The 14,885-nt window shown below is 54.4% G+C and overlaps 1 protein-coding gene across 1 annotated transcript in view; it reads right to left on the bottom strand.

The window, feature by feature from the left end:
• ADARB2 (adenosine deaminase RNA specific B2 (inactive)) overlaps positions 1–14,885 on the bottom strand; it is a 415,526-nt gene that overhangs the window by 24,276 nt on the left and 376,365 nt on the right. The window contains exons 5-7 of the mRNA XM_047848084.1: positions 13,324–13,492; positions 12,292–12,443; positions 3,936–4,104 (exon numbers count right to left, since the gene is read on the bottom strand). Coding sequence (XP_047704040.1) covers positions 3,936–4,104; positions 12,292–12,443; positions 13,324–13,492 — 490 coding nt within the window. The remainder of the gene's footprint in view (positions 1–3,935; positions 4,105–12,291; positions 12,444–13,323; positions 13,493–14,885) is intronic.

The raw sequence follows: 14,885 nt of genomic DNA, 5'->3' as shown, positions 1-14,885 counted from the left end.
AAGGGGTGGGTGGACCAGGGTAGGAAGAGCAGGCAGCCCCATGGGACCCACTAGTGACATGAGGGACGGGAGGGTGGTGCCCTTGTCAGCCTCCGTGGGGACGACCTTGCCCACGTGGTGCAGACTGAAGCCAGGTGCCTCCGGCTGGGGCTGATTGTGGACGGTTCTCCCAGGATGCCTGTGTTAGGAAGGCAGTGTGTCCGCACTGGTGGGGGGTTTGCTTGGTGAGAAGGATGAGCTGTGTGACGACAGCGCAGCCAGGGTCAGGCCAGCAGATGTGGGAATGAATGAGAGGGAGACGGGGCTAGGGAAGCAGAGGGAAGGATGAGAGGGGGCACCAGGGAGGCAGGCTCTGGCCCCCAGAGGAGTGATGAGGGGCAGCATTGGGACTGGGGTCCCAGACGGGATGGGACAGGCCTGTGTCTCCCACCTGCACACACACGCCTGTTTTGATTCCTGTCCTGATGTGTTCACGTCCTCCCAAGTGAGAGGACACACGTGTCATTTCTAGTGTCCATAACTTGGTAAGGTCCTGCATGACTCTGATGTCACTGGTGTGCTGCTAACAGCCGGCTCTCCAGAAAAGAAAAGGCACTGATTTGTAACCTTTGCCAATTTCCATGGTGTAAGTACCATCCCTGTGGCCAATTTCATGGGGCTGGTGTGAGGCCAGTGAGCACAGATTTGGGACAAGGTGTGCAGGAGCTGACATTTTGTGGACCTCCGAGATACAGACACAATGGGTGTGGAAAGGGCACAAATAACAGTAAATAATTAGGAGGCGGTGAGTTTTGAGTGTTTCCTGCCTTTATTTTTGATATAACTTATTTAGCTGTGAGTCGCTGTTATCTGACTCGTATTAACAGCTAAGTCTGACAGTCGGTGTTCAAAGTTGCCTGAAAACCATCAGCTCATCAGCCACGTTGGCCCTGGAGGCCCTGGAGGCCCTGCCCAGCGTGTGGCGTGTTGTGCTTACAGATTTGAGAGCCAGGTAGGTCCTCCCCCAGCCATAGGCTCCTGAAAGGCAGACGTGACTTGCACATCTCCGAGCTCATACCCACACTCTCCAAGCAGAACCTCAAATGTGCCAGGATGGCAGCATCAGCTCTCCGAGTTGGAACACTTTCTCTGTGTTTCTGTAGGAAGAGTCCTTATTTGGAACGTTACTGAAGCCCTAGGTGTGATTTCGTTTCTGTACAGGACAGAAAACAGACGCACATGTACATCACCGGGTGGTCCCTTTGTGAAGCCTCTGCACAAGTCACGTGTGTTGCAGACGCTTGTGGTCTTGAGTCACATGCCATTGTGTGCTTCCGTTCAAACCCTGCCGCGTGCGCCGACATAACTCACGCATTGGTGCTGACACCCTCGACTTGTGTGCGGGGCCATGCAGACACTGCTGCACCACAGCGCATGATCTTCCTTCATCATCGCCGCCATCCTTGGCCCAGTGTGCAGGGGCGCCAGCAAGTACTGTCTAGCAAGAGCCACACCTGCACCTCACTGTGGAGAGATGGGCCCTGAGCTTGGCCCTTCCACGCAGAAGCAAGCAGTCCCTGCATTTTTGGGGGGGGGGGCGGCAGAGACAGACACGGAGACACAGACACAGGGGGAGGCAGAGAGGAAGAGAAAATGGGGCTGGGGGGCAGTAGGAAGGTGGGTGAGGGCTTGGAGAGATGAATGAGTGAGGGGAGGGCTCTGTGTGCCCCTCAGTGGCCCTGCTACTAGATGTAGGGACCTGAGCTCAGTGCACGGAGAGGGACTGCCTGCGGGGCTGGGGTCCACCTGGCTCTGTCCATTAGTTCCTGGCTCAGCTCAGGGAGAGACAGCTGACCTTCCAGGCTGCCCAGAGCTGTGATGGTCAGTGTCTCCACACGTGTACCCAGGGTACCGTGTGAACCCCCTGCGGGGATGCAAGTGAGCTTTTGTTTTTCCAGATGTTATTAAAAAAAGTGGAGCCTGGCTTCGGAGCAGGTGCATCGCCGTGGACACACCTGTGAACAATGGCCCTGCTGTGCATTCTGTATCCCGGGTTTGATTTGCTGCCGGTTGACGTTTAAGGTCCCAAAGACAATGAAATCACACTTCTGCAGTGTTAATTCACTTCATTCTTCCAGGGAGTCAGAGAGTTAATTTAGAAGCCCAATGTGATCTTCAGGCACCCAGAAGATTTCCATTGAGTGAAAATTGCCCCTTTTTTCCTGCTTCTTGAATAGATGAGATTATTACAAAGGAGGAATACATTTTCTTCTGGAAGATGAGCTGCTTGACGAGTCTGGGCTGTTTGTTTGATGCAGAAATCAGTGCTTTGATTTATTGTCATTAGGCTGTCCTGTCGCCTCTGCTGGCCCTGACAGTCACAGCCAGGGAGGTAGGTAAATGGCCCTACTTTTCCTGTAGCTATTTGGTAATTCCCCAGGAGAGTTTGGCTTTGCCACTCAGCCTGAGAAGTCTGAGGAGGCAGGGGCGCCATGTGCAGGGCCTGCAGTGGCCTGGGGCAGGCCTGGGTCCCCGGCCCACAGACAGTGGCCTCCCCTCGCTCTGCCCTGTCCTTGCTCTTGCCTCACCCAACAGCTCCTCTCTTGGCCTCCCAGGAGACACACCGCATCTCCTGGTAAAGCAGGCGTCTGGCCAGTCAGCAAACACCTGCGGAGCAGTGGGCATGCCCAGCCCTGTGCTAAGTGTCGTCTGATCGACCGATGGGCAGACAGTCCTGCCTCACTGGTGTCCACCTCCCGGGAACCATACCTGGGAGGGTGCACCTTCCCTGGGCCCTGTGGGGACACCCTGCCACCTTCATCTTGCCTCCAGGTCCCCCCGTGGTGGTGGCACATTCTAGGTGTGGTCCTCCATTGCTTGCACCTGGTCTGGCTTCCCTTGGGCCTCCACATCACCCCCACCCCTTAACCTTGCTCTCCTGTCTCTGGTGAGTTCCAACCCGAGGGCTTTCCAGGCCAAGGACCTTGGGGACAGCAATGTGGCTGGGTGGGGTGGGGCTTGCCCCAAGACCCCATCTACATAGAACTTACTATTTTTACTTAGTTTACAGATTACAGATTAATGAGCGTAACCAAGTGTCCAAGAGATGTTTTGATGCACTCTTAACAATAACCTCATTGTTACTGTCACCATCAGGGTGGCTCTGGAACAGTTTACGGCTGTCTTGGGTCAAACTCTTGCTGCAGTGTTCCCTCCCTGCCATCCCCAGGTGCTCTGGGATGGTTTCCAAACCCAAGTGACAGGAACGCTCCTCTGTGGGGATGGCATCTGGGAGCACAGGAAGAGGGTGGTGGGGTCGTGAGCAAGAGGGCTCTCCCTGAGGACAAGGTGCCTTTGAGGGGCACCTGCATGCCCTTTGTAAATCCCTCTTCCTCCTGCTGGCTCCCTGCCCAGAGCCTTCAAGGGGGGACTTTTGATGTTCCATCTAAAAAGAGACTCTTTCCTGGCACAGAGGGGGAACTCCCACCCAGCTGGCATCATGGGTGGACACGTTTTCTGGAAGGTCTGTCACACTTTAGGGAGATCTGATGGCAGGGCCCACATGCTGGAGGCAAAAAGGCCCAGCTTTCTGGAGAGCTGTGGGGTCTGTGAGGTGGGCTGGCTACTTGGGTGGGGAGTGGCTCCCAGGGCCGTGCTCAGCAAAGGTGGGCCTGGAAAGCTCTGTCTGCTTCTCGATGGCCCCGTGAGCCAGCCTGGTGGAGCTGGACCACTGTGATGCTGCCCTGAGCCCATGTTTCTGTGAGAGTGCCTGCTGGCCGCAGCCTGCAGCAACCAGGCCCTTGCTTGGGCACGCACATGCAGCTGAGAGTGTGGCCTGTGAGAGAGGCAGAGGGATAAGGCTTCCTGCTCCCCCAGGACACCTTCCCTGTTCCACCCTCACTCAGACCTCGCCAGGCCGCAGCCACCTGGGCGGAGGTGAGCAAGGGGGCCGTTACCTGGCAATCTTGTCTGTGCAGGACATGGTGACCAGTTGCTCACCCAGCAGGACGCCATCCCATGTCTGTACGGTGCTGGGGCCCCGGACGGGGACGGTCCCTTCCCCAGACTCGATCTTGGTGCGTAGATGTCCACGGAGCTTCCTGACGATGTGCTTACTGCTGTTGACTAGGAGGTAAGAGGCAGCTATGAGAGGCTGGGACCCTGTTTGTGCAGAGGGTGAATCCCCACCCGGAGTGATGTGGGAGGAGGGGGGCCCCCGTGCCGTGGACACCTGCTAGTCTGGGGAAGCACAGATAAGTGTCCCAGTGGAGGGGGGCAGTGACTGGTACAGAGCTGGGCTCCAGAGTGCCACCTCTAGACCAGGTCAGCTGACTTTGTATAATGGGCCAGACAGTAAATATCAGAGGCTCCGTGGCCTTTTGGCCTCTGTCCAGCCACTCACTGTGCTGCCACAGCATAGACAGGTCAGTGAATGAGTGTGGCTGCATTCCACTTTATGGATGCTGAAATTTGAGTTCCATATAACTTTCATTTGTTGTGAGATATTACTCTTTTCACCTTTCTCAGCCATCTAAAAATGTGAAAACCATGCTTCATTCACGGGCCATACAGAAAGGAAGTGGGTGGGATTTGGCCTGAGGGCTGTGTTCTGTAGGCCCTACGTTTCCTAGCTCCTTAACCTTGGGAAAGTTACTCATGACCACTGAGACATAATTATTGCATCTTAAACTAGGGCGAATCATGATGCCTGCCTCCTGGGCTATGGGGGTGGATGAGATAGGGCATGGACAGTACAACAGGGTGTCCATTGTCACCCAGGGTCTCTATGAGGACGAGATGGAGCCTATGACTGGTTCCTGTGGGTCCCTCATGCCTCCATTTCATATTCTCCTTTCCTTTCTGGAGCCCCCTCCACACACACACACACACACACACACACACACACACACAGGCACACACAGAGGCACACACACCTACGCCACACCCCATAGTCCATGGTTATTTGGAGAACTAGCATGAACAAGGTGAAGATTGTTTTTATCCTGTCTTTCTTTAAAAAAGTTCTGCACATTAAGTCTGGATTATATTGGGATATGGAAATGGTTAACTTCTTTGCATACAAATGATATATAGCACAGTTATTCCAGCATTTATATACATATGGCGACATGCATGGATACTAAAGATACTTCCTTTAAAAATGTTCTATTTAAGTTTTGAAGTCCTGGAAATAGGATTTCTTATTTATCATTACTGAAGGCATAAAATAATAAAAAATATGTGGATTTATACAGGCACCTTCTTTTATAGATCTCAAAGTAATTTCCAGTCTATTTTATCATTGTTTGTAGGAACTGAAGTTCTTTGACTACATTTCCATTGTACCTCAAGCCCATGTCTTAGGGAGAAAGACTGCTGTACTCCTTGATGAAAGTAAACTTTTAAGAGGTTTCAGATTGCTTTTTGATCCTCACCAATGAGGTACTTGATGAGATCCAATTTTGACTGATCTGTAAGTCATCCACAGAAGGAAGAACCAAGATGAGAGACTGAGCCCTGGGTATGCAAGCCAGGGATGCCCCACGATGATGACAATGAGGGTACAAATCTCTGTTGCTTTCAATGGCACTAGGAAATCAGATGATGACAATGACTCTGGTGGTGATAGTGATGATCATCATGACAGTGATGGTGATGATGATGATGGTAATGGTGATGCTGGTGGTCATGATGATGATGATGATGGTGATGGTGATGATGGATATGGTAATGATGGTAATGGTGATGATGGTGATGATGGTAATGGTGATGATGATGGTGATAGTGATGATGGAGATGGTGATGATGGTGGTGGTGATGGTGAGTGGTGATGATGGTGATGGTAGTGATGATGGTGATGATGACAATGGTGGTGATGACGATGGTGGTGATGATGGTGATAGTGATGATGGAGATGAGGGTGATGGTAGTGGTGATGAGGGTGATGGTGACAGTGGTGATGATGGTGGTGTTGATGGTGATGGTAGTGATGATGGCGATGATGACAACGGTGGTGGTGATGATGATGGTGGTGATGACGGTGATAGTGATGATGGAGATGAGGATGATGGTGATGATAGTGATGGTGATGGTGACAGTGGTGATGATGACGATGGTGATGATGGTGATGATGATGATGGTGATGATGGTAATGGTGATGATCGTGGTGATGATGGACGTGAGGATAATGGTGGTGATGATGATGATGGTGATGATGGTGATTATAATGGTGGTCAGGATGGTGATGTCGATGATGGTGATGATGACAATGGTGGTGATTATGAGGGTGATGGTGACGATGGTAATGGTGATGAGGAGACATGATGATGACGATGATGTAGAAGATGATATAATGACAGAGATGATGACAGTAATGGTGACGATGGTAAAATGAACATCAAATCATTCATATGACTCAAGACGCTCGAGCAAACATTTGCTTTGACCTGACTCTTTACACTGCCCAGGTGGGGTCTTACTTATCTCATCGACTTCCTGTGGCAGGCAGCACTGGGAGAGTGGAGGACCAATACACCTCAGTTCCCACAGTTTACCACAGTGTCATAGAGCTTGTCATATCCCCCTAAGATGGGGATATTTTCTCAGGGAATATGGTACTTTCTGCTCCTCTCTTTGTATTAATTATAGTGTCCTTGTCGTTCTCTCAGTGCTCCAACTGTTGTGTAATTTTTCAGACTTTGGAAGTTGCCTGATATATTGCAAGGCTTTTCTAAATTCTTACCCTCTGCTTCTGCACAACTGACTTTCCATGCAGTAGACTTTATGGTCCGTTAATGCCCTGACAACAGGGAGTCCTGGCTTCAGTCAACAATTGGTTTGTAGGAGTTAACTCAAAGTTCTCAGGTGGATTAATTTTGCCTGAAGAGCCAGGTGCATGAGGCACTCCTGAAAAGTGTTTATTTTTGGAAGTGCTGTGTCTCGGGCTGCCTTCCCCAGCATGCTCCCTGATGAGCGTGATCCATCCTGGGGGCAGGGGGTGCTCTGAGTGTTGGTGAGCCCACTTCCTCCAGTTCCTTCTTGCCTTATTGTGAGCGGGGAGAGAGAGCTAAAGTTGGCACTTGAAGCAGAACAAAATAGCAGTCCAGCCAGAGGCTGCATGGACTGGATCTGCATGGGCTGTGGCGTAGTGCACCCAGGAGACCCTGGGGGTGTGCAGTGTTGAGACCCTGCCTGCCTTGTGCATGCAGATACCCCCAAATCTATAGGAATGTTCTAATCTGCTGCTAGTACTCTAAGTCCTCAGACTCTTCATTATGGCATTTATCAATCTCGAGCCCTTACCTGTGAAGATGGATGTCAAGATAAAGTAAGGATTGTCATATGCTTTATAGGGTTTTCAAGTGAATGTTTAATTTTTAGGAGAGACTGGAAAGAAAGCAGAGATCAATGGCAATTGAAGGAGCCCACCTAGGGAGCACAGCTGTGTCTAAAGAGCGAGACATGGCTGCTGCAACGCCATTGGCAGAAAGAGAGCCAGAAATGGGGGAGAAAGGAGTAGGAATGGAAGACAGTATTTCTAAGCAACAGATAAACTTTTAATTTCTACATCATCTTTAAAAGGTGTATGTATCCCATAAGGTACACCTACGGTGAGATCCAGTATTTATTGTAATAGTGTCTGCATCATCCGTCTTGTAGTCATGTGGGTGTCCTTTGTCTTATGTGACACAGCGGTGATCGTGATGGTGGTCAGTTATGAGGTCATCTGAATGTGTTTTTTCTATGGTGCACCGATATTGTCATATGTTGCACATGTCTGTGACTCAGTGGGCAGAAACCTGAAGATAGGGCTTTCAGGAATGTGCTTTAGACTTCCAGACTTTGTATGTGATTTTGGTTTAATCTCTTGAACTCCCCTAGGTACAATCAATGGAGCAGGCTTAGAACATACTGGCATTTAGTACGTGCTCGTGAGATATGATGCAGTCATGCCCTTTGTCATAGCATTTGGGGGAAGATGGAGGGGAGAATTTACGCGGTTAAATCTTGGAAAATGGCAGTAAGAACTGAGTTTCCCAGGTTATTTAAAAGATGCACCATGAAAGGCATTTGCATTAATGATGTTGGTGAGTCAGGAGGATGGTGGTTGCTCAGCCGCAGTGAAGGGCCCTGGATCTTGTCTATGGAGGCTCCCCTCACAGCCAGCTGGGGCCAGCCCAGCTCTGCCCACAGCCATTCAGGACATGACATCACCCTTGTGGCTCTGCCCTTGGGGAATGAATGGAGTTGCTCTGGGTCGCCAAGACCAATGACCGTCATAGCATAGGCTCATCCCTACTGGTAAGAGCCTTGTCCACCTGCCCTCCACGCCAGCCTGGCCCCTGCAGAGACTCTGGGAGACCCCTTTTGCATGCAGACCCAATCTGGGCAGGAGGCTGCTAGGGGATTTTGAGTCCTGTTGCTGGAAACACGTCAGATTCTCAGAACACTGGGGAGGTTTTAAAAGTTCCCCACTCTACCCTGAATACACCAGAATCTTAGGAAGAGTGGCGGCAGGAAGCCACATTTGTGAGACTCCCCAGGTGATCCCGATAGAGAAGCCAGGTTTGGAAACAGCTCGCCTGCTGGCAGGCAACACGCCTTGCAAACATTTCAGACCGATTGGTTTTGATTTCACTTTTAAAGACTCCAGGAAGGAAGAATTATGATCTATCTAGATGAATATTTTTGAGGAAAAAAATAAAACTGGGGAATTTAGAATTTTTTGAGCTGCAGGCGTCTGAGGGAGGTGAGGCTGCTTCACAGCACAGGGCTCAGTGTTGTCTGAGACATGGACAGGGCCTTAGGGACTTCGGGGTCAGGGAGTCATGGACCCATTAGAGCCCCTGAGACAACAGGGCCAGGCATCGTGGGTGGATGGCCACCATCGCTCTGTGGCACTTGCTCTTGGAAACACCAGGTCAGATTCGGTTCTCTGCCGGGCCTTGCGGCATGTGACACTGGCTTACTGGCTGTCCAGACCTCTCTACAGAACTTCCTTGCCACACTGCACTCTTTAGACGAAGGGGAATGATGTCAGCAGCTGTGTCCAGAACTTTCTCTTAGACTCAGTATGTGATTCAGGTGTGATTACAGCTCCTGATGCATCACACTCCTGTCGAGATGTGTGTGTTCACATGGATGTCCCTGTGTGTGTGCACGTGTCTTGTGCATGTGTGTGGGGGAGGAGAGCCCAGAGCACTGTCGCTTCCTGCCGAGCAGAGGAGGCTGAGGACAAACGCGGGGATGTGGTGGGCAGCAGGCGGGGAAGGTGCGGAGGGCCTGGGGAGGTCTCAGCTCCAGTGCTGGGGCTCCTGGGCACGGGTGGACCCAGCACATCTGTGTCCATGCACCTTTGGGGCTGTGATTCCAGAGCTCCGTTTAGGAACATGGAGCCGGGCTGGATTCTCCAGGGTTACCTGTTGGAGGTAGAGGCACTGACTTCTGGGAGTGGATGGCCCCACAGGCCTGCACATCCTGCAGGGACTTGTCCCCACTGGCTCCCTGGCAAGAGCCCCTGAGAGCAGAGACCCAGTTGCCCACATCTCCCCTGTGCGCCCTCCTTCTGAAGCAAAGGCCTGCACTGGGCGATGGCTGCAGGTTCCCTGGGAAGCCCTTCCATGCGGGGTTGGCAGGAGCCAGTGTTGGCTTTGCTGAGAGTGCAGGGAGGTGATGTGTGCTCTGGCTGGGAGTCTGAGTCCAGACTTGCCGACAGCCCCTCCTCGGTGGTCCTGGGGAGGAAGTGCCAGAGGCTGCGGTCTAAATAACCCCTGCACCTAGGTGGCTTAGGTGGTTGAGTGTCCAACTTCGGCTCAGGTCATGATCTCACGGTTCATGAGTTTGAGCCCTGCGTCGAGCTCTGTGCTGACAGCTCAGAGCCTGGAGCCTGCTTTAGATTGTGTCTCCCTCTCTCTCTGCCCCTGCCCCACTCGTGCTCTGTCTCTCTCTCACTAATAAATAAACGTTAAAAAAAATTTTTTTAAATAAGCCCCAGCAGCAGCTCGTTCCTGCCTGGCATATCTGCGGTAAAAATGTGAGGAAGATGCTCTATTTTCTTCCTAGCAGCACCTGCCACTTCTAAAAGCACCAAGAAATAAAAGACATCTGTGTCAGGAAGTGAGCCCCAGGGTGCATCTGAGGATGTATTTGTTTGTTTTTCTGAACCACTGGTTTTGCAAGTTGGAACCGGGGCGGGGGGGGGGGGGGGGGGGAGGGGAGCTGGGAGGCTGCGGTGGGTGCTGGGCGCAGAGAGGCAGGGGGACACAGTGGGTCTCAGGGTGTCCCCACTTGGCCATGCCGGCCTCAGGAGGAAGTGGGTAAATTAGGTAAATTAGGGCCGGCCCTGAACATTCTGCCAGGCCTCTCCTCCCAGACCTCAGGGCTCCTGGGTCTTCATGATGCCAGACTTTCGGGAGCAAATGGAAAGACAGTTCTAAGCAGCTGTCTAATGGAGCACAGTTCACAGTTTTATACAGGAAGCCTGTCTCCTGGAGATCCAGCTTGATGAACCCTCCAGGAAAAATGAATCTGTTCCATGTTGTTTCTCCTCCTTTCTCTGGGATATGTGACAGTGAAGGGTCCCTGCTCTACCCTTGGTGGGGGGGGCGCCTGCTGTCACCTGCCAGCTCCCGGGGAAGCTCCCTGAAAGGCCTCTATATTTGGGGAGCTCCCTTATCCTGACTCTCAGTTGCATTTGCTTTCCATAGGGTGTGGCTCTGGGCTGGACGTTTGTGTTGGACACACAACTTGGACCAACTCTTGTGTTGAAGCCCCAGCCCCAAGGGGATGGAGTCAAGAGGAGGGAACTCTGGGGGTGATGAGGCCATGAGGGCCCCCCTGATGTGATCACTGCCCTTGGGAGGGAGCCCCCGCAGAGACCCCGTACCTCCCCACCCACGTGAGGATACAGCGGCTCCCCCAGACACTGGGTCCTGCACTCCCCGTCCCCAGATTGTGGGCAGCCAATGCCTGTTGTTTCTAATCCACCCCAGCTGTGCTGTTGGGTTCCAGCAACCATGGGGGAAGAGAGGGGTGACACTTACTCAGAGCCACACTATGGGGATCTCCCCGACCACTCTCCACAGGGGAGAGTGAGGGTCTTGGAGCAAATCTGGAGGAAAGGGGAATGGATCTTTCTGGACAGGCTGCAATCCGTGTTAGAGAACTAGGTTAAGTTCAGTACACGTAGGGTTTCTCAAAAGTGCTCTTCCTCTGCACCTGCTTTATCTCAGCAAAGCCTGGGCATTCAGAAAGTGCTTCTCTGTCCTTCCACTGGCAATTAGAACACAAACGCAGCCTTCCGTGGGGGAAATCAGATGCCAAAAATAAACCTTCCCTACGCGTGTCTCGTCTGCTGCACCTCAACTGAAGATTTCCCGGGATGAGTCAGCGTCTTTACTGGGACCAGATACCTCATAATATACGCGTCTAATTTCACTGCCTGCCTCAGACGGTCTGCCTGGTGCTGCTTTTGGGAGGGGTCTGTGTGTGCATGTGCACGTGTGTGCATGTGTGGGGGTGCATGCACGCACGGTACATGTTGCACGCACGAATAATATCAGGAAGAGAATTTATTGGCACTCTGGAGCAGCTGAACACTCTTCCCGAGATGCTGATGTCATCAGACCCACACAGGAGAGGCCGGCTGTGTCCCCACCCTCCAGAACACAGCGTCCCCTCTGTTGGGTGCGCAGCGCTCACACCGGGGTTTGCTACCCAGGGCGACACCCACTGCTGGCTTAGTTACACATAAATAAACACGCTCAGCGTTATTCTCTGCAAAGCTGCAAACACAGGTGAGCAAAGCCACCTGGACCCGCTCTTTCTCTGCGTAATTCTCTCCCCATCTCCTCCCCTCTCTTGTGCAGAGCGGGCAGGGGCCGCTGATCAACTGAAATGAGGCAGAGAACCATAGCAATTAAATAGCTAATTTTAGGGGCGCCTGGGTGGCGCAGTCGGTTAAGCGTCCGACTTCAGCCAGGTCACGATCTCGCGGTCCGTGAGTTCGAGCCCCGCGTCGGGCTCTGGGCTGATGGCTCCGAGCCTGGAGCCTGTTTCCAATTCTGTGTCTCCCTCTCTCTCTGCCCCTCCCCCGTTCATGCTCTGTCTCTCTCTGTCCCAAAAATAAATAAACGTTGAAAAAAAAAATTTAAATAGCTAATTTTAGCTTTTCAAGCCACCCTGCTCTCAGTGATGTGGGCGATTCACACGAGGGTTTGGAGGCTGAGGGGGCAGCCAGGCCACACGAGTGAGCATGCTCAGCGCAGAAAGCCCGGCCCGGGGGCTGGCGGAGGGGAGGGGGCTGTGTCTTACGGTCGGCCGTGATCTCGTAGGGTGAGTGCAGCCTGGCATCTCCACAGGGGGACGTGCTCACGTAGAGATGGAACAGCACGTTGTCCCGCAGCCGGTAGCCGCCGTCCTTGGACCGTTCGAATATCGAGTGCTCTGAGTCCTCCCGCCGCTTGCTAGGGTCAGAGAGAGGGTCCTCGTCACTCATTATGAACCAACAGGAAAGGCGCCCATTGGGCCGATGCCTTTGCATCTTATTTTGTGTCTTATTTCCCCGTGTCTTTCTCGTGGCCCTCTGCCTACTGCGTCTAGAGCAGGTGGCAGTGAAATGGGGAAGGCGGACCCAGTGACAGCAGTTCTGTTCTGTGCCCCCAGCCGTGTGTCCGGCCTCAAGAGGGCACCACTCCAGATGCCTGTGGCTGGGTCTGTGGGGTGCTGTAGTCGCGTGGAGACACTGCCCTTTGGCGACCACCTTGCTAGAGGCTGGACGTCTGTGTCCCCCAACTTAATATGTTGGAGTCCTGCACCCCAGGATGTCAGTGTCAGCACGTGGGGCCTCTGGGAGGGGAGGAGGCCATGAGGTGGGGCCCCCATGATGGGATTAGTGTCCTTATGAAGGAGACCCCAGGGCGCCCCCTCGCCCCTTCCACACGTGAGGAGGACACAGGAGAAGACACCGCCTGTGACCCAGGGTGCAGCGTCTCATCAGACACCAGACCTGCTGCCCCTTGAATCCTGGACGTCCAGCGAGAGCTGCGAGTGATTGGGAGCTTGTGGTGTTCTGTGGCGGCCGCTTGGGCCTGGACAGTCCCCATGACTGGGGGGATATGCCTGTTACCGGGCGTGTTTGTACGTGTGGGCAGGCGGGGCGCGTGCACCTTGCAGACCATCTGCTGCAGCCACCCGTGGGTGAGCAGGTGCCCCAGGAGGAGGCCAGAGGAGAAGGCGGCCTGGCATTTCAGGCTGGCCAGCGCTCAGCGGACGCACCGTCTGGGTCACAATGTGCTGTGGGCAGACGGCTGTCCACACAGGCCCGTCCCTGGGGTCGCCGCTTACCTGAGGTGAAGCTCCAGCTGTGCGTACAGGAAGTGGACCAGCGCCCTCCGGGCCACGATCTCCGCGTGGCAGTCATTGACCACCAGCCCCTGGTCGTTGATGTGCTCGCCGCTGATGCACTTGGTGCCCGAGGACAGGACGATGACCTGTGCCTGCCTGACGTCCAAGCCTGGGGGACAGAGAGGGCATCAGACCCCCATCGGACCCCCTCCGTCAGAACCCCCCTTCCCGTCAGATCCCCCATCGGACCCCATCAGAACCCCCGTCAGACCCCCGTCAGGCTCCTGTCAGAACCCCGTCAGAACCCCCGTCAGACCCTGTCAGACTCCTGTCAGAACCCCCCTTCCCGTCAGATCCCCCATCGGACCCCCATCGGACCCCATCAGAACCCCCGTCAGACCCCCGTCAGGCTCCTGTCTGAACCCCGTCAGAACCCCCGTCAGACCCTGTCAGACTCCTGTCAGAACCCCCCTTCCCGTCAGATCCCCCATCGGACCCCCATCGGACCCCATCAGAACCCCCGTCAGACCCCCGTCAGGCTCCTGTCAGAACCCCGTCAGAACCCCCGTCAGACCCTGTCAGACTCCTGTCAGAACCCCCCTTCCCGTCAGATCCCCCATCGGACCCCCATCGGACCCCATCAGAACCCCCGTCAGACCCCCGTCAGGCTCCTGTCAGAACCCCGTCAGAACCCCCGTCAGACCCTGTCAGACTCCTGTCATAACCCCCCTTCCCGTCAGATCCCCCATCGGACCCCCATCGGACCCCATCAGAACCCCCGTCAGACCCCCGTCAGGCTCCTGTCAGAACCCCGTCAGAACCCCCGTCAGACCCTGTCAGACTCCTGTCAGAACCCCCCTTCCCGTCAGATCCCCCATCGGACCCCCATCGGACCCCATCAGAACCCCCGTCAGACCCCCGTCAGGCTCCTGTCAGAACCCCGTCAGAACCCCCGTCAGACCCTGTCAGACTCCTGTCAGAACCCCCCTTCCCGTCAGATCCCCCATCGGACCCCCATCGGACCCCATCAGAACCCCCGTCAGACCCCCGTCAGGCTCCTGTCTGAACCCCGTCAGAACCCCCGTCAGACCCTGTCAGACTCCTGTCAGAACCCCCCTTCCCGTCAGATCCCCCATCGGACCCCCATCGGACCCCATCAGAACCCCCGTCAGACCCCCGTCAGGCTCCTGTCAGAACCCCGTCAGAACCCCCGTCAGACCCTGTCAGACTCCTGTCAGAACCCCCCTTCCCGTCAGATCCCCCATCGGACCCCCATCGGACCCCATCAGAACCCCCGTCAGACCCCCGTCAGGCTCCTGTCAGAACCCCGTCAGAACCCCCGTCAGACCCTGTCAGACTCCTGTCAGAACCCCCCTTCCCGTCAGATCCCCCATCGGACCCCCATCGGACCCCATCAGAACCCCCGTCAGACCCCCCTCAGGCTCCTGTCTGAACCCCGTCAGAACCCCCGTCAGACCCTGTCAGACTCCTGTCAGAAGCCCCCTTCCCGTCAGATCCCCCCCATCAGACCCCTGCCGTCAGACCCCCGTGCAGCAGCGAGG

This window comes from Prionailurus viverrinus, unplaced genomic scaffold (assembly GCF_022837055.1).
Source record: "Prionailurus viverrinus isolate Anna unplaced genomic scaffold, UM_Priviv_1.0 scaffold_51, whole genome shotgun sequence".
Taxonomy (NCBI): Eukaryota; Metazoa; Chordata; class Mammalia; order Carnivora; family Felidae; genus Prionailurus; species Prionailurus viverrinus.
Note: the sequence above shows the minus strand (reverse complement) of the source record. Positions and strands in the feature narration are given on the sequence as shown.